We start from the raw sequence: 19,674 nt of genomic DNA on the forward strand, positions 1-19,674 counted from the left end.
CAAGAGATCACTGAAGAAATCAAAGAGGAAATCAAAAAAATACGTAGAGACAAATGACAATGAAAACACGATGATCCAAAACCTATGGGATGCAGCAAAAGCAGTTCTAAGAAGGAAGTTTATAGCTATGCAAGCCTACCTCAAGAAACAAGAAAAATCTCAAATAAACAATCTAACATTACACCTAAAGGAACTAGAGAAAAAAGAACAGACAAAACCCAAAGTTAGCAGAAGGAAAGAAATCATAAAGATCAGAGCAGAAATCAATGAACTAGAAACAAAGAAAACAATAGCAAAGATCAATAAAACTAAAAGCTGGTTCTTTGAGAAGATAAACAAAATTTATAAACTATTAGCCAGACTCATCAAGAAAAAGAGGGAGAAGACTCAAATCAATAAAATTAGAATTGAAAAAGGAGAAATCACAACTGACACTGCAGAAATACAAAGCATTCTAAGAGACTACTACAACTAACTCTATGCCAATAAAATGGACAACCTGGAAGAAATGGACAAATTCTTAGAAAGGTATAACCTTCCAAGACTGAACCAGGAAGAAACAGAAAATATGAATGGACCAATCACAAGTAATGAAATTGAAACTGTGATTAAAAATCTTCCAACAAACAAAAGTCCAGGACCAGATGGCTTCAAAGGTGAATTCTATCAAACATTTAGAGAAAAGCTAACACCCATACTTCTCAAACTCTTCCAACAATTTTCAGAGGAAGGAACACTCCCAACCTCATTCTATGAGGCCACCATCACCCTGATACCAAAACCAGACAAAGATACTACAAAAAAGGAAAATGCAGACCAAGATCACTGATGAATATAGATGCAAAAATCCTAAACAAAATACTAGCAAACAGAATCCAACAACACATTAAAAGGATCATACACCATGATCAAGTGGGATTTATCCCAGGGATGCAAGGATTCTTCAATATACATAAATCAGTCAATGTGATAAACCATATTAACAAATTGAAGAATAAAAACCATATGATCATCTCAATAGATGCAGAAAAAGCTTTTGACAAAATTCAACACCCATTTATGATAAAAACTCTCCAGAAAGTGGGCATAGAGGGAACCTACCTCAACATAATAAAGGCCATGTACAACAAACCCACAGGAAACATCATTCTCAATGCTGAAAAACTGAAAGCATTTCCTCTAAGATCAGGAATGAGCCTAGGATGTGCACTCTTACCACTATTATTCAACATAGTTTTGTAAGTCCTAGCCATGGCAATCAGGGAAGAAAAAGAAATAAAAGGAATACAAATTGGAAAAGAAGAAATAAAACTGTCAGTTTGCAGATAACATGATACTATGCATAGAAAATCCTAAAAATGCCACCAGAAAACTACTAGAGCTAATCAGTGAATTTGGTAAAGTTGCAGGATACAAAATTAATGTACAGAAATCTCTTGCATTCCTATACACTAATGATGAAAAATCTGATAGAGAAATTAAGGAAACACTCCCATTTACCACTGCAACAAAAAGAATAAAATACCTAGGAATAAACCTACCTAGAGAGACAAAAGACCTGTATGCAGAAAACTATAAGACACTGATGAAGGAAATTAAAGATGATACCAACAGATGGAGAGATATACCATGTTCTTGGATTGGAAGAATCAATATTGTGAAAATGACCATACTACCCAAAACAATCTACAGATTCAGTGCAATCCCTATCAAATTACCAATAGCATTTTTTACAGGACTAGAACAAAAAAATCGTAAAATTTGTATGGAGACACAAAAGACCCCAAATAGCTAAAGCAGTCTTGAGGGAAAACAGTGGAGCTGGAGGAATCAGACTCCCTGACTTCAGACTATACTACAAAGCTACAGTAATCAAGACAATATGGTACTGGCAGAAAGACAGAAATATAGATCAATGGAACAGGATAGAAAGCCCAGAGATAAACCCACACCCCTATGGTCAACTAATCTATGACAAAGGAGGCTAGGATGTACAATGGAGAAAAGACAGTCTCTTCAATAAGTGGTGCTGGTAAAACTGGACAGCATCATGTAAAAGAATGAAATTAGAACCCTCCCTAACACCATACACAAAAATAAAGTCAAAATGGATTAGAGACCTAAATATAAGACCGGACACTATAAAACTCTTAGTGGAAAACATAGGAAGAACACTTTTTGACATAAATCACAGCAAGATCTTTTTTGGTCCACCTCCTAGAATAATGGAAATAAAAACAAAACTAAAAAAATGGGACCTGATGAAACTTAAAAGCTTTAGCAAAGCAAAGGAAACTACAAACAGGATGAAAAAAACAACCCTCAGAATGGGAGAAAATATTTACAAATGAATCAATGGACAAAGGATTAATCTCCAAAATATATAAACAGCTCATGCAGCTCAATATTAAGAAAACAAACAATCCAATCCAAAAATGGGCAGACCAAAACAGACATTTCTCCAAAGAGGACATACAGATGGCCAAGAGGCACTTGAAAAGCTGCTCAACATCACTAATTATTAGAGAAATGTAAATCAAAACTACAATGAGGTATTACCTCATACCAGTTAGAATGGGCATCATTAGAAAGTCTACAAACAACAAATGCTGGAGAGGGTGTGGAGAAAAGGGAACCCTCTTGCACTGTTGGTGGGAATGTAAATTGATACAGCCACTATGGAGAACAGTATGGAGGTTCCTTAAAAAACTAAAAATAGGGCTTCCCTGGTGGCGCAGTGGTTGAGAGTCTGCCTGCCGATGCAGGGGACGCGGGTTTGTGCCCCAGTCTGGGAGGATCCCATGTGCCGCAGAGCGGCTGGGCCCGTGAGCCATGGCTGCTGGGCCTGCGCGTACGGAGCCTGTGCTCTGCGACGGGAGAGGCCGCGGCAGTGAGAGGCCCGTGTACTGTAAAAAAAAAAAAAAACAAAACTAAAAATATAATTACCATATGACCCAGCAATCCCACTACTGGTCATATACCTGGAGAAAACCATAATTCAAAAAGACACATGCACCCCAATGTTCATTGCTGTGCTATTTACAATAGCCAGGTCATGGAAGCAACCTAAATGCCCATCAACGGACGAATGGATAAAGAAGTTGTGGTACATATATGCAATGGAATATTACTCAGCCATAAAAAGGGGAAAAATTGGGTCATTTGTAGAGATGTGGATGAATCTAGAGACTGTCAAACAGAGTGAAGCAAGTCAGAAAGAGAAAAACAGATATTGTATATTAACGCATATATGTGGAACCTAGAAAAATGGTACAGATGAACCGGTTTGCAGGGCAGAAAGTAAGCAACTTTAAATTGGATACTAGGCTTCCTTTTATTTTACACTTCCATAATTTTACAAAGTGCCATCCTGTGTTACATAATAAAACATAAACCAAATATGACAGTTATGTGACCCAATCTCATCTTAAAATCATATTAGCTAATGCTCTTGGATTATGACTATCCAAAATTGTACCCGCCACAGTTAATCTGAAGAAAAAAGGAAATTAGACTGAATTATTAAGTACGTGAAACCCATTTTGGTGGATCAATTCTATTCAACTTGTAAACTTTTTCATCGATGGAAAATGGAGCTAAGCCAAATATGAAAAATTGTTTCATTTTTTTTACCTATGCTATCCAGTTTTTTTTAAACAGAACATCCTCCAAAACAAGAACAAAGTCAGTTTACTGTATTAAATTTTTGAAATGCAATATGCATTTCTTAGGCATTGATTTTATTTATTTAATTATTTTTGTAAGTCATACATGCCTCAACACACAAAGATGGCTACTTATGTAACATCCTTCCTAATATGTCCAAGTCCCAAAATAATATTCTCTCTTAGACAAATATGTTATCATGAACTAGGTGCCACAAAACAAGAGGTATTCTAATACTGTATTGAAAAAGAATTGTTTTGAGCTCTGAGTGCTTAAGAGAACACGTAAATGCATCTGCTACAATTTTCAATCAGTAACTCTATTGTTCAGAGAACTAGATGACAGTATAAGAACCCTGTAAGTATTTTCTTCAGAAGAGGAGAGGAAACACATAGAATCTGAGACTAAGGTAGGCTGACAGGTTGAATTAATACCACCAGGAGCCTGCTGTTTTGTGGACACAATTGCAATGGCTCTATTATGTAACAGAACAATGATTTTCAAAGATTTATGATGAACACATGCAGTAGCAAATATGTTAATAAATTAATTAAGAAAAGTAAAACCCTTTCCAGTATTCTTACTTGGAGGCAGATCCTGCATTTTAGGAATATAAAAACACTCCCTGAAGTGCCTCAGCTTATCTTCCTCATCGAGGCGGAGGGCAACCCTCTCATCTGTTGGGTGACATCTAAGTTCAGATGCGATGCGTCGGACTGTGTTAGCTGGTAACTCAAGAGGTGAAAGTTCCATTATAAGTTCTCCTCTAAAAATTAATTTGAAAAAAATTAAAAATAATCTAGCCACCATCATTTTTTTTGGTAGAAAATTAGCTTTTAGGTAAAACACCTTTTGTTTTAACTAAGCTTCTCATCTTCCCAACCTCACGAATAATATAATTAACAATCAGCATTAAACCCCATGCCTGAGTTTTTCTCATGCACATAATAATGAAAATAATAGTGACTTAGGGATGCTGAAAGGACTGAATTAGGTAATGGTGCTCAAGACAAAGTAAGCTCTCAATCAGTGTTAGCTCTTTCCATTTTTATTTTCTGAGAAGTGGTCCAAATAAATGTTGTTCAAACATATATAATGTCAGCACTTTTTCCTTTAGGTGTCTTACTAGGAGGTAACAGTAAAGATGCTTTTGTGAAAAGTATAGAAGAGCAGTGCCCCAACTAGCTTATCCTCCTTCTCCCTAGCCCACCTCCACTCTCCCCTCCCCAGTGATTCTTGGATCATAGTTTTAGAAATATGAACATATATACAATAGAACCTTAACAAATTCTTTATTGTGAATAAAAACAATATCGATGAAAAAGTATTTAAACACCTTAAATAATGTTAGTAATTTTTGCCATATGAAGACCAAAGAAATCTACCTGCTGCTGCTAATGAGAAACTTCTCTTTCACAGTCATACAGAGCATCTTTTTTTTTTTTTTTTTTTTTTTTTGCGGTATGCAGGCCTCTCACTGTTGTGGCCTCTCCTGTTGCGGAGCACAGGCTCCAGACACGCAGGATCAGCGGCTATGGCTCACGGGCCCAGCCGCTCCACAGCATGTGGGATCTTCCCGGACCGGGGCACGAACCCGTGTCCCCTGCATCGGCAGGTGGACTCTCAACCACTGTGCCACCAGGGAAGCCCCCAGAGCATCTTTGAACAAAGCAGGACCCTTTCTTGAAACCACATCCTGCTTCCTTTAGTCATCATCTAACACTTCCCACCCTTTTGGAAAGAAAACTTAAATTTTGGAATGGGATAAATGACAATGGAGTTCTATATTTATATTTATTTTGTAATTAGTTTTTATATTTGTATTTTATTTCCCAAAGTTTTAGTTTTTTGAAATTGAGCAAGAATAGGAGAGGCTTCCTGTTTAAGATGGCAGTGCAGGAAGATACTGAACTCACTTGACCCCACAGACGCAATGAGTCTACAACTACATATGAAGCAGTTTCCTCTGAAAAAACCTAAAGGCTGGCTGAGCATCAACTACACATCAGGAGAACGAGGGGAAAACCACACTGAAGTGATTAGAAGAGGCTAGGACACAATCTAGCCTTGACACCCTCTTGCCCGTGTGGTGACCCACAGTCTGGAGGGAATCAAAACCTGGAGCTTTTCTATCAAGTGTGTCTTTACTATAAACCCATTACTTATGGTAGCTTGATTGAGTTACTATTGAACTGTATTCTACCTGGGCGCCTGAATCTTGTTTAATTTATCTTTGTAGTCAACCCATTCCTGAGAAGTGCCTTTCAGATAGAGTGTTCCGCCCGAAATGGCAATTGAATAAGATTCACAAAATAGCTTGGTGAATTATTTGACAGGATTAATGACTGTTACTAGAGGACTACCCTCCTCATTCCAACCACAGAGGAAATAATTAAAGGAACATTTTCAATGGGATTCAGAATCAAGAGAGCTTGCCTTGTATTTGAGACTTCCTTTGGAGAGTCAGCACTTTCAGAGTTCATCAGGGTTGACTCTAAACTCTGACTGGGTTATCTAAATCAATACACAAATTAATTTTCTACCATCATATTAGCAATAAAATTCAACTTCATTTAAAAAAATATTTGTATTAACTCATTAGCCTCTTTATATTTGTTTCTTATTTAATCCCTGTAACAATTCTGAGGGATCAGAGTCATTTTCCCCTATTTTGAGACCAAACTCTGGAATCAATAGAGTAGAAACAAAAATGAAAGAGAAGGATAATAGAGCTCACAATTTGGGACTGCACTTGCCTGAGGAGCTGAGTCAAATTGTGCTTGTCTTTGACAGGGCATGTGGGTGGAATGTGCAGAGAAGAATTCCTGACCCAAGACTTGAACCTCTCACTTCTTTTCTTTCAATCTTGTTTCTTGATTTTCCTTTCGATGTTTCTTTGGTTCATTCCCTTTCTCTCCCTTTATTTCTTTTTTCAGCCCTGTACTCAGTCTGCAAAGCACCACAGGCTATTACTCTTTTTAATCCTTTCAGTCCCAGCCAGGCAAAGGTTAAAGTGCTGGTCCTACTTCTGGGCCTGTCATAGCCCAGGTGTCAAAACCTCACCTGCACTGACAGTAAGATACCTGCTGGTGAAATAGTCTTTCCAGAAGAGCAAACTGGGTGCCACCCTGCCAACAGGCACAGCTTCCGACAGAAGTAGGGCTTCCCTGGTGGCGCTGTGGTTGAGAGTCCGCCTGCCGATGCAGGGGACACGAGTTCGTGTCCCGGTCCGGGAAGATCCCACATGCCGCGGAGCGGCTGGGCCTGTGAGCCATGGCCGCTGACCCTGCGCGTCCGGAGTCTGTGCTCCGCAACGGGAGAGGCCACAGCAGTGAGAGGACCAAGTACCGCAAAAAAAAAAAAAAAAAAAAAAAAATTCCAAATTTTATACTTCATGTATTTAGTGTTAATTTTATTTTAAAAGTGGACATGTACACATATGGTCTTAGGCGAGTCTCCTAACATTTCTCTGCTGCAATGTTATGTAAAACTATCTTAAATTCTACTTCAGAAGATCATGGTTAGGATCAAATAAAATTATTTAAGTAAATTCCTTTCTAAAGAGATAAAAGATAGTCTCATAATATATTTTCATATTAGTACCTTGTGATGGAAATTGCCATTTTACTGTCAATTTAGCTTTTGAAATTTTGTAAATTGTGTTTTCAATTTTATTTAGACAGCTAAAACTTTAAAGCTGAAACTCTTAGAATCATAAAAATTTTTTTATGGAATTATGGAATTCAGGATCTCCCAAGTTGCCCACAGGTCTAAGGTTAAATAGTTAAGTAAATGACAATGAATACCCAGTAGTTAATCTTTACACAGTTTCAGGTTTCATGCCTGAAATGAGCAAATTATTCACTTGAGTCCAAAGATTAGAACCTGGTAAAGCAAATTATGAAGAAAGTGTGTAGCTTTTCATTGAGAAAGAAAGTATTACTTAATATATGTGCATAGAACAGTGTTCTTTAAATATATCATTGTTTGAGGAATGAGTGACATCACTGACATAGCTGTATACTTCATATCTAAGCTTATATGAATTATATGCTGAGTTTCACATTAATAAGTTCAATGCATTTGCTCCAATATTACTACCTAAAAAAACACCCCTCCGTCCTCAAAGTAAAAGCAGGAAAGAAAAAAGAAACTCTTTTAGCTATATAGAAAAAATGTGTATCAACTTTCCATTCTTAGGCAAACATTTCACAGAGTGAAAGGGGAAGAAACCTCACTCAAGAAATAGACATTTTCACTTCTCTAAACAAAAATTGAGTATGACTAACAGCACTAAAGACAACTAGAGTTACCAGAAAACAAAAGACCTAAAGCTAATTTAATAATTTGAATTTTGATCAAATCTTACCATTTAAACTCAAGTACCAAGATTAACTTATTCAACTATAACTATCTTTTAGTAGATGAATTGCAGTATACTATTGACATCAATTCTTTTTTTACTATATTGGTAAAAATCTCTTCATTTAACTCGCAATTTTAAAGGTGAGAACACTTTTAGGGTGTTGCACTGTTTTTATGAAAATAATTTGGAGGAGAAAAAGAGAAGAAACTGGCAGAAGAAACCTCTAAAGCATTATGACAAGAATTCTAGCAGAATATCCCTTTAGAAAAATCACTGAATGTATATTTGTGTACAGAGTATATATATCAGTGTCTCACGGCTTACCGGCTAGGGTTCCAATGGGGTCCACAGCTCCCAGTGTTTCTGCTTCAACAAAAAAAAAAAACCTCTCAAGAGTTCCTTACAAATTTATAGGCCAGACTTCTGGGTGAGAAATTGAAAGCACTTCTGCTCAGACTCCACCCTCCGGGGAATCTGTGAGCTAACTTTAGTTCTTCCCACTCTGTGTATGCTGATTGTAAATCTCCAATCACTGACAAACATCTAAACAAAATGCTGCTTCTGCTCTCTATTTCAAACACTAGGGGCTCTGCTTAGGGCAGCTCCCTAAGGGTCTCTGACCTTTACACTTAGATAAACACTTCTTTGTCCTCCAACTAAGACCTTTGAGAATGTGAGCTATATCCTGTAATAATCCTATAGAGTAAATAGATTATCCTCATTTTTTTGTGAAATGAACCAATGAGTTTGTCCAGGAACTAAATCCCCAAATTTGCAATCCTTCCTTGCTTTGGGCTATGGAATACACTAAGGACTGGAGAAAAGTTCTTTCCCAACTCTGGGAGATAAGGAAAACTTAGATTTTGAGGCAGTACCCCACTGTCAAAAGCACTGTAAGTTTCTAGTCTGAAGGTAGAGTTTGATATTTAATGAATTAACATTTTAGTCGAAAGTTTAATATTGGCCCACAATTCTAGAATATACTTTATTGCCCAATAGGTGGATTTTAGAAAGTCTTAAATTAACAGTTAACAAAACAATCAAGGAAGAAAGAGTTAGAGTTTGAAGATCAAGTGGAAACTAGCCTAGGAAACTTCATAAATGGAAATTATTCCTTTAAGCCTGTGGGCTATCTATTGTTCTACCTTCATTATCTCTTTATGCTTATTCCTGAGCTTGGGTCTTTTAGTGAATATCCTTTTAGGTATCAAAAACCAAGAGCAAAATGTTTCAGAATGAAGACCAAAGATAGAGACTGGGCCTGAATAATTAACTCACTTGTACATCTGCCCCTTGTTGAGCCCCACACCATACCAGGTATAGCATTATTTGATTCAATCAAATAATTATTTGATTCAATCTACCATATGTTTGCTGTGTAACTCTGGACAATTTACCTCACCTGTGGTGAGTCTCATATGTCATCTATCAGATGGAGACATAAAAGTACCTTTCCATCAAGATTACTGAGATATAAAACAATGTACCTAGAGAGCCAGTGTACCAAGACACATAAGTTAATAAGTAACATGTCCCTATTTTTTTTTAGTTAACCAGACCAAAAGCATTACCCTCCAGTGTATGAGAGATGGGGATAAAAGACATGAAGTCACTTTCATACAAGTAATTGAACAGTGAAAAGAAAATGTATTTCATCTCATGAACCTTATCATTATAATAATACTATAGAGTAAGTAGAGTGTCTTAATTTTATTAAGTTGGAAGAGTAAAACTTTGAATCCAGAGTATCTCAAATTTTGTGGGTTTTTTTTCTATTTTGCTTATTCCTTATGCTGTAAGAGTGTTAGACAATTTGTCCAGTTCTAATATCCAGGAAGTGAGCCTGAGGGTGAAGTCTGTGTCATTTTTGGTAGAATTATACTCCTTTAACTACAGGAGACAGATATAGGTACATATAGAAGTAGAGATAAAGTGTCTTACTTTCACACTACTTCTTCTAAAGTCTTTTGATAATGTTAAAGACCATGCCATAAAAATATTGTCTTAAAAACTATTGTTTAACATAGCCACTTTTAAAGAACTTGCTTGGAGGTCTAAGCTGTCATCCTAGTTCTTATATTTTGTATATCTGTCTTTTTTAATCTGTTACCTTCATTCATTTTTTAAAAAGTATTAAGAATATTCTTTGTTCCTGGGGATATAATGGTTTTCCATTATAAAATCTTTATAATACTCACATAAGCCCCTAAAAATATAAAGGATTGTGAGATAAGTCGTGACAGGAGTGGTGAAAGAAAGATCCACTGCAAGGCCAGCTGTGGCGGGAAAAGAAAGAACAGAGTGAGCTTCCATTTCTTCTTTTTTGGAAACAGAAAGAGGAAACATGTTGCCAGGATAAATGTACCAATTCAGAGTTGTCTTTTAGTTTCCACGTATGTCATCTGGCCTGTAACATGATATGTCTCTGAAAGGCAGAAAATTTGATTTTATCCTCTTCAGAGTTTGCCCATGAATAGAGCTAAGAAAATACCTGTTGAATTAGGTTGGGTTTTTTTTCAGAAGATGATTCATTTCCTTCCATCAAAATTGCTGATTGGGGATATGAGGGAAAGTCTGTTCTCAAAAACTGATTCTTAAACAGTGAATTTTATATTTACTCTTCAAGGCTTATTCACTAAGGCTGGACCAGTGTGTGGCATAAAGTAGTAGACTTCAGTCGGGGCTCACAGTATTATTAATCAAATTAAATTCAGTGTAGCAACTGTTTCTGTAAGAATCCAAGGCTACAGATCCAACTATGAAGCTCTAATGCTAAATGTTCAGTAAGTAAAAACGAGTATGTGACTGAGGCAAAGATGCTGGTTGGTGGCCAGTTCAAGTCCAACTATTAAAAGTGTTCTGTAGAAGTAAAAGAGAACCTCGGGGGCCAGTGAGGACAGACTGATAAAAAGCTGCAGTCTCAAACTTGGGTGTTGAAGGGTAGCATAATATGCCACCCCAAAATAGAACTGTAGTAGTTCAGGACATGTCACCACAAAATATGCCCCTGTGGCATATTGACTATTATGAGCTGTAGGCACTTGAAAAACAGCAAATGCAGGGAGAGGATGTCTCTGAACTCCCTTTATCTGCCTAAAGATAGATCCTAAAGGAACCCAATTTTCGTAAATGCCCTCCTCAGAAGTTTCATTAACCAGGGAAGATTGAGTCTTATCACAGAAGAGACTAGAAGTCCACACCACACACAGACAGACCTTGTCACAAACTATTCTATCTCTCATCCTTTCTTCTAAGGGCCCATTGATCTTTCCTAAAAATCGTTTATTCTCCACGAAGTGGCATACATTCCTCTTCCCTTCCCTATTAAGATGGGAATTTAGCCTGAATTCTAAGCCAGCTCTGAGAGTTATTCATTTTCTCCTGGATATTTCCTATGTATACATGAGGTATTCATGTTAATAAACTTACTTTTTTTTTTTTTCTCTTGTTAATCTGTCTTTATTACAGGGATCTCAGCTAAGAACTCAGAAGGGTAGAGGGAAAATTATTTTTCCTCCCCTACAGTGTATAGGAACTTTCACATAGATCTATTTTTTCTAATTAAGTAAAAACATGTAGGAACTCGCTTCTCACTTCTGTGCAGGGAAATTTAATCTGAGTCATTATTAGGACGCTCCTTCCTTCTTCTTCCAAGGGGATGTTGGAAATACCCCAGACGTTTTACACATAGCAAAATACTCTGGGGCCAGCCTAGTAGCTTCCTTCTCTCTCTTCCCTTCTGCCTCTCCTTTCCCAGCCTCATCACTTTGCACTGCCAACACTCTTTCCCCTTCCTCTTAGGGTTAACCAACATAACATAAGTTCTCTCAAAACCCAGGTCAGGGGGTTCTTGTCAAGCAATTTCATTCTGAAGCCAAGGAATGCCAAATCTTTCATGGGTAGGGGAAAATATTGGAACAATATCAAGAACAGAACACCGCCTCCCCAAATTCTCTCTCCTCTGTTCTTCCCCCTCCCCTTTCCTTTTCTCCCTCCTTTCCTCTCCTTCCCTGCCTTCTTCTCTTGCCTTCCCTTTTTATCCTTCCCCCTTCTTACTCCCTCCCCTCCCCCCTCTTCCTCTACTCTCCTTAATCCTCCTCCCCTGCCTTTTCTCTCTCTCTTGCCCCTCTCCCTTTTCTTCTTTCTTCTTCTCCATTACCTCCCTCCTGTCCTCACCCCTTCGCGCTCCTCCTCTCCTTCTCCTCCACTCTTTTCCCCTCCTCTCTTCCCTCTTCTCCCTCTCCGTCATATCTAACAGGGAAAGCAAATAACAGTAAATCGCTAGGCTAAATAGATAATCTGTTCTGTCTTTCCTATGAGATATATATTCTGGTTATTAGAAAAATTCCCCAGTAATGAGCACGGGCTTTCCTATCCTCTATATGCAGTATTTTAGTTTTTTTTTTTTTTTTGAGAAAAAATACAAGGGTTTATTATAAGCAAATGACATTTTGCCAGTTGGTACTTAAAATTCATTTGTAGGGACTTCCCTGGTGGCTCAGTGATTAAGACTCCAGGCTCCCAATGCAGGGGGCCCAGGCTCGATCCCTGGTCAGGGAACTAGACCCTACATGCATGCCACAACTAAGGAGCCAGAGAGCCTCAACTAAGGAGCAGGTGAGCGGCAATTAAGAAGCTTGGCTGCTGCAGCTAAGACCCAGCACAACCAAATTAATTAATTAATTAAATATTAAAAGAATTCATTTGTAGACTAAAATTCCTATAACCCACGCACTTTTTCCTAGTTCAAATTTTCCCCCTCAGTGTTAAATTCAGAGGCATTCAAGTCAATCTATATGTTGTACTCTAGCAGGGGAAGTTGAATATTCTCTATTAGATATGTTTGCATATCGATTTGCCCAAATATCTGATTGTGTATATGAAGAACTGGAATTAACAAAATTATCTATTTTTTCCTCTGTATTCAAATAGTAAGCAGACGAAAGAATCAGAGCTGAGCTACAAAGAGTTTCAAAACAGTTTTGAAATAGGCAAATGCTTTTAATATTGCTGGCCCTATTTCAATGAGTCATCACATCTGAATAGAGGGAACTTTAATGAATATATATATATATATATATATATACCACATCTTTTCCATTCATTCCATAAATGGGCACTTAGGTTGTTTCCATATCTTGGCTATTGTAAACAATGCTGCGATGAACATAGGGGTGCATATATCTTTTTGAATTAGTGTTTTTGTTTTCTTCAGATAAATACCTGGAAGCGAATTAGCTGAATCATATGGTAGTTCTATTCTTAATTTTTTTTGTAATCTCCATTTTGTTTTCCATAGTGACTGCACCAGTTTACATTCCCACCAGCACTACACAAGGGTTCCCATTCTCTCCAACACTTGTTATTTCTTGCCTTTTTGATCGTAGTCATTCTAATGGGCATAAGGTGATATTTGTGGGTTTGATTTGCATTTCCCTAATAATTAGTGATGTTAACCAACTTTTCATGTGTCTATTGGCCAACTGTATGTTTTCGTTGGAAAAATGTCTCTTCAGGTCCTCTACCCATTTTTTAATTGGGTTGTTTGTTTTTTAGTTGTTGTTGAGTTGAATGAATCTTTTATATATTTGGATATAACCCCTTATCAGATGTATGACTTCTAAATGCCCCATTCAGTAGGTTATCTTTTCATTTTATTGACAGTAGATTTTGCTGTGCAGAAGCTTTTTAGTTTGATGTAATCCCACTTATTTTTGTTTTTTTGTTTTTTTCCTTGCCTGAGGAGACATATCCAGAAAGACATTACTAAGACTGCCATCAAAGAGCATACTGTCTAAATAGTAGTTTTATGGTGTAGGGTCTTACATTCAATTTCAATCCATTTTGATTTTTGTGTATGGTGTGAGATAGTGGTCTAGTTGCATTCTTGTGCATCTGGCTGTCCAGTGTTCCCTACACCAGTTATTGAAGAGACGATCCTTTGTCCCTTGTATGGTTCTTTGCTTCTTTGTCATAAATTAATTGTCCATATATGTGTGGTTCTATTTCTGGGCTCTCAATTATGTTCCATTGATCTATGTGTCTGTTTTTCTGCCAATATCATGCTGTTCTAATTACATAGCTTTATAATATAGTTTGAAATCAGGAGTATGATATCTTCAGCTTTGTTCTTTTTTCTCAGGATTGCTTTGGCTCTTTGGGGTCTTTGGTTGTCCCATATAAATTTTAGGAGTTTTTTGTCCTATTTCTGTGAATAATGATAGGGATTGCATTGAATCTGTAGATTGCTTTAGGTAATATGGACACCTTTAACAATGTTAATTCTTCCAATCCATGAGCATGAAATATCTTTCCATTTATTTATGTCTTCTTCAATTTCTTTAAACAATGTCTTGTAGTTTTCAGTATATAGGTCTTTTACCTGTTTGGTTAAATTTATTCCTATTGTTGTGATTGCAAATGAGATTGTTTTCTTAATTTCTCTTTCTGTTAGCTCATTGTTAGCGTACAAAAACACAACAGATTTTTCTATATTGATTTTGTGCTCTGCAAGCTTACTGTATTGGTTTATTATTTCTAATAGATTTTTTTGGTGGTATCTTTAGAGTTTTCTCTATATATAATCATGTCATCCACAAATCATGTCATCCAGTTTTACTTCTTCTCTTCCAGTCTGAATGTGTTTTATTTCTTTTCCTTGCCTAGTTGCTCTGTCTAGGACTTCCAGTATTACATTGAATAAGAGTGGTGAGAGTGGGCATCCTTGTCTTGTTCCTGATATTAAGCGGTAGCTTTCAGTTTGTTACCATTGAGTATGATAGCTGGGAGTTCATCATATATGGCTATTTTTATGATGAGGTGTATTTCTTCTATAACCATTTTATTGAGAGTTTTTGTCTTGTCAAATAGTTTTTCTGCATGTATTGAGATGAACATGTAATTTTTATCCTTCATGTTGTTAATGTATTGATTTATGTTTATTGATTTATGATGTTGAACCATCAATGCATCCTGGAATAAATCCCACTTGATCATGGCAGTTTCTACTGAGGAATCTGTTGATAGCCTGATGGGAGTTCCTTTGTAGTTTACTATCCTTTTTTTTCCTGGCTTCCTTTAAAATTCTTTTTCATTGACTTGACAATTCTCCAGAAAACAAACTTAAAGTCACAGAATCTAACTGAGAGAGAGTTAAAAATAGCTGTCATGAAGAAACTCAATGAGCTACAAGAAAACTCAGAAAGGCAGTTCAATGAGGTCAGGAATAAAATTAATGATCAGAAGGAATACTTTACCAAAGAGACTGAGACTCTAAAAATGAACCAAACAGAAATTCTAGAGCTGAAAAGCTCAGTAAATGAGATGGAGCATTGGAAATAGAGCAGACCATAAGGAAGAGAATTATTAAGCTCAAAGACAGAAAGCTAGAAGTGATTCGGGGAGAAGAGGAACAAGAACTAAGTTTTATTGTTTGTTTTTTAAATGAATAAACTCTATGAGGACTATCTGACTCCAATAGAGAAGGCAGTATAAAGATAATGGGTATTCCAGAAGAAGAAAGGGAGAAGGGAGTAGAGAGTTTATTTAAAGAAATAATAGCTAAGAAATTTCCAAACCTAAGGAAAGAACTGGATATACAAGTCCATGAAGCTAAGAGAACACTTTTGTTGAGTTATGGATGTTTCATTGGTTGTAGTTTGTGTGTAGATTGAAGGGGTGAGACAAAGAAAGTGTCTTCTGCCATGATGCTGATGTCACTCGTGCAAAATTTCCATTAAAAGGCAAAGATTTATACACTAGAATTTTTTTCACAGTACAAGTACAAATACAAGTGCCCTCCTTTTACTTTAATAACTCACTTCTCCTTAAAACATTTTTAAAATATTAAAAGTGACTATCAAGAGAGGCAATGAAGGGTGGATGTTCATAGGTGACTCTTCAAGATCCTCCTCTAGCATTTGACTTTTCTTCCTGTGATTCTCTGGCAAAATGGTTTCTAGCACCACTAACAAATGCTGTAAAAATTCTCATTGTGCATGTGTCCATTATCTAGACACCAGCTTTGCTGGTTCCTACTCATTTACTTCCCACAGCTTTTATAGTACACATCCACCAAAATATAGCAATTTCCTAAATCCCACACTGAACATGGGAGAGATTTTATTAGTTAGAATCCAAAGAATGTTACAGTAAGTTCCTGAGGGCCAACAGGAAATGCTTCTAAGGGGCTCTTCTTTAGAAAAGGAAAGTACATTGTATTAGAGAAGAGTTAGTAAGAAGTAGAAAATAACATTCATAAACTTGAAATTTAACTTGCATTTATATATGAGAATAGTATCCTGCTTTATAGAAATATTTCTATAATCTGAAAAAAAGAGATTATTTTTTAACACGATACACATTTTCAAAATTGACTGAACTGGAGGAATACTTGAAAAGAACAATTCCTTCAGAAGAGGTTAGAAATGAGTTTAAAGAGCTGTCATACAGAAGGCAATATGAAGTTTGAATACTTTTATACAACTATTGTTAAATTATAGTTCATCTTAAAAGAATAGGAGATTCCCATATTATTCAAACTATTCCAGACCACTGGGGGAAAAATGAGCTTTCCTGTTTATTTTCTGAAGTTTTTCTAATCTCAATTCCAAACTTGGTAATGTAGGAGTCTAAGGTACAAAAGTCTGTTTTCATTAAAAAAAAAAAAAAAAAGTGTTGATAAAGAATCATGTTGCTTAACTGTTTTCATTAGAATCATTTATCTTTATTCATGATATATTAATTCTGTTTAAAATAAATTATAGCTATTTTCCACTGCATTGTTTTAACATATTTTGTTCTTCGTTACATGGCTTTCAACTGTTTTTTTTTCTTCTTCAGCTTATTTATCTAGTTTTTCTTTTTTATTTTCTTATATAAGCTTTGCTTTTTAGAGCAGCTTTAGATTCACATCAAAAGTGAGCAGAAAGTACAGAGAATTCCCATATAATACTTCCTTCTCAACTTATTTTTAATATTAATTTTTCCAATCAAATTTCTTGCCTTAACTTTTCACTTTTGTCCAATCTGATCCTTGTGTTTCCTTCTTATTACTTATTACTCCAATATTGATTCTTTTAAAATTTTAACTCTTTTTTACTTTTTAAAATCTCTTTCCCTGCTTTATTTCATAACTCACTTTTACATTTTCAATTTTTATTTTATTTATTTTAATCTGTTATTTTAAATTATTTTCTTTACACAGATGGACCTTTATTATCTCTTGTTATGCCATTTTAATTTATTTTATTATTTATTGTTTATTATTATTTATTTTTACTCAACTTATTTGTTTGTATTCTGTTCTTCATTTTATTTCATTGGTTTTATTTCATAATTCTTTAGTTCTTTCCCATTTATTTCAAATATTCACTATTAACAATTGTAATTGCTTTTAATTTTGTAAGTTATTTTCCTATGAACAGTAAGAGCTACAGAGGGTATGGAGAAAAGGGAACCCTCCTACAGTGTTGGTGGGAATGTAAATTGGTACAGCCACTATGGAGAACAGTATGGAGGTTCCTTAAAAAACTTAAAATAGAACCACCGTAGCAATCCCACTCCTGGGCATATATCCAGAGAAAACCATAATTCAAAAGGATACATGCACTCCAGTGTTCATTGCAGCACTATTTACAATAGCCAAGACATGGAAGCCAACTAAATGTCCATTGACAGAAAAATGTATAAAGAAGTTGTGGTATACACATATACAATGGAATATTACTCAGCGATAAAAAGAATGAAATAATGCCATTTGCAGCAACATGGATGGACCTAGAGATTATCATACTAAGTGAAGAAAGTCAGAGAAAGACAAATATCATATGATATCACTCATATGTGGAATCTAATTTAAAAATGATACAAACAAACTTATTTACAAAACAGAAGCAGACTTATAGATATCAAAAACAAATTTATGGTTTCCAAAGGGGAAACATGGTGGGAGGGATAAATCAGGAGCTTGGGATGAATACACGCACACTACTATACATAATATACATAATATACATAATATACATAATATACATAATATACATATACATAATATACATGACCAATGGGGACCTACTGTATAGCACAGGGAACTCTACCTGTGATAACCTATATGAGAAAATAATCTAAAAAAGAATGAATATATGTATATGTATAACTGGATCACTTTGCTGTACACCTGAAACTAACACAACATTGTAAATCAACTATACTCCAATAAAATTAAAATATTAAAAAATAAGTTATCTTTCTATGGTATATAGAAAACCATTTAATCTGGGTGGCCCAAGCAGGAAGAGTTTGTGATGGACAAGGAGATAAGAAAAAGACAAAGAACCTTAGTGATTGTTCATGTTACTGTCCTGCAATGTAAACCTTTTTCTACATAAATTTCCAGCCAAAAGCCTTGTGTCTTATTCTTGATGGAAATAAAAAAATAGTGTTGGTGTTCAACACATTATGATTTGGTAAAGAGACAACCTTTAATGGACTGAGATAGTCTACAAACTTAAATAAATTTGTTCAAGTAGGAATGCAGGAAAGAGGTGATGAAAAGTGTATTCTCCCCCTCACCACACATATCCTTGGAGCAAGGGAAGGCATTCTGAGGATGAATATCCTCAGGTATCATTAGCATTTAAAGGAACATGGTGAAATCGTGACAACTGGATGACTTTTGAGGATCTTCAGACTTTACCTCAGGCTGCACAGTTGAACCTTATTGCTTTTGGCTCTTAATGAATTTGGATCTTATAGAACTCCAGTTTGACTTTCTGCTTCAGTGTGACTTGAGAGGAGTAAAAGGAGCAGAATCATGCATTTCACTTTATATATATTTTACCTCAAAACATGATTTTGCTTTGAAAAATTATAGGAGAAATATCATTCAGGTCTTAGTTCTTGAAAAACCATGAAGAATTGTGCTACTCTTTGCTTTGCTACTCTTTGCTTTAACCTGCTATCGAGGTTAAAATCAACTTTTTGCACTACCTTTAGTGAGACTTTTCATTTACATCACTGAGTTCTAATTTCCTCTTATATTTACTGTACAATAATCTTTCTATGGGATCAGTATGTTTATTTATTTTTCAACGTACATGTGGCCTTTTAATTGATAATATAAATTCACCACCCTGGTTAAATGATAATGGACAAATAAGTAATTAAATAAGAAGGTGATTATTACTCCCATACAAATTTACCCTCTCTGACTTTGACTGGTCCCTAATTGCTGCTCAGTAATCCAGTTACGCCTTACCTGTTGATTTAGTATTATATGCTCTAGAGAATCCATTTAAAATATTCACCCTCATGGTCCTTCCTCTGAGGAAGCCTTCAGAATGCAGGGTCAGATCTCCATAGCTTTCCCTGTTGGATCAGAGCATCCCTAGGCTATTCTATGAGACAAGGAGCCTTTATGGTCTGGATGTTTGTTGTGGTGTCCAAGCCAGGAAGTAGCTGTAGAGTGGTCAGTAACTAGCTATATGTCCTATGCAGTTTACTTAGGACCTACTTTCAACAGGGCAGTTTATAAATCCTCTGACTTCTAACTTTTCAGTTATCTTTGTTCCTTGTTCTTTATAATTATTCCTAAGGAATTCCATGTAACTATTACACTCACAAGAGGCTCCTGTAACTTTATT

At 35.9% G+C, this 19,674-nt stretch overlaps 1 protein-coding gene across 2 annotated transcripts in view; it reads right to left on the reverse strand.

The window, feature by feature from the left end:
- The window catches only part of KYNU (kynureninase), a 90,260-nt gene extending 81,770 nt beyond the window's left edge, over window positions 1-8,490 (reverse strand). Inside the window, exons 1-3 of one of the 2 annotated variants that reach the window (XM_027131921.1) lie at window positions 8,357-8,477; window positions 6,103-6,180; window positions 4,251-4,432 (exon numbers count right to left, since the gene is read on the reverse strand). In XM_027131921.1, the coding sequence (XP_026987722.1) occupies window positions 4,251-4,432; window positions 6,103-6,149 (229 nt within the window). In that variant the 5' untranslated portion in view covers window positions 6,150-6,180; window positions 8,357-8,477. Of the gene's footprint in view, window positions 1-4,250; window positions 4,433-6,102; window positions 6,181-8,356 lie in introns of both variants that reach the window. The other variant, XM_027131927.1, reaches the window with a different exon arrangement.
- Window positions 8,491-19,674: the final 11,184 nt, after the last annotated feature.

This window comes from Aethalodelphis obliquidens, unplaced genomic scaffold (assembly GCF_003676395.1).
Source record: "Aethalodelphis obliquidens isolate GAN/ISIS:26980383/991018 unplaced genomic scaffold, ASM367639v1 scaffold2, whole genome shotgun sequence".
In the NCBI taxonomy this organism is placed as follows: domain Eukaryota; kingdom Metazoa; phylum Chordata; class Mammalia; order Artiodactyla; family Delphinidae; genus Aethalodelphis; species Aethalodelphis obliquidens.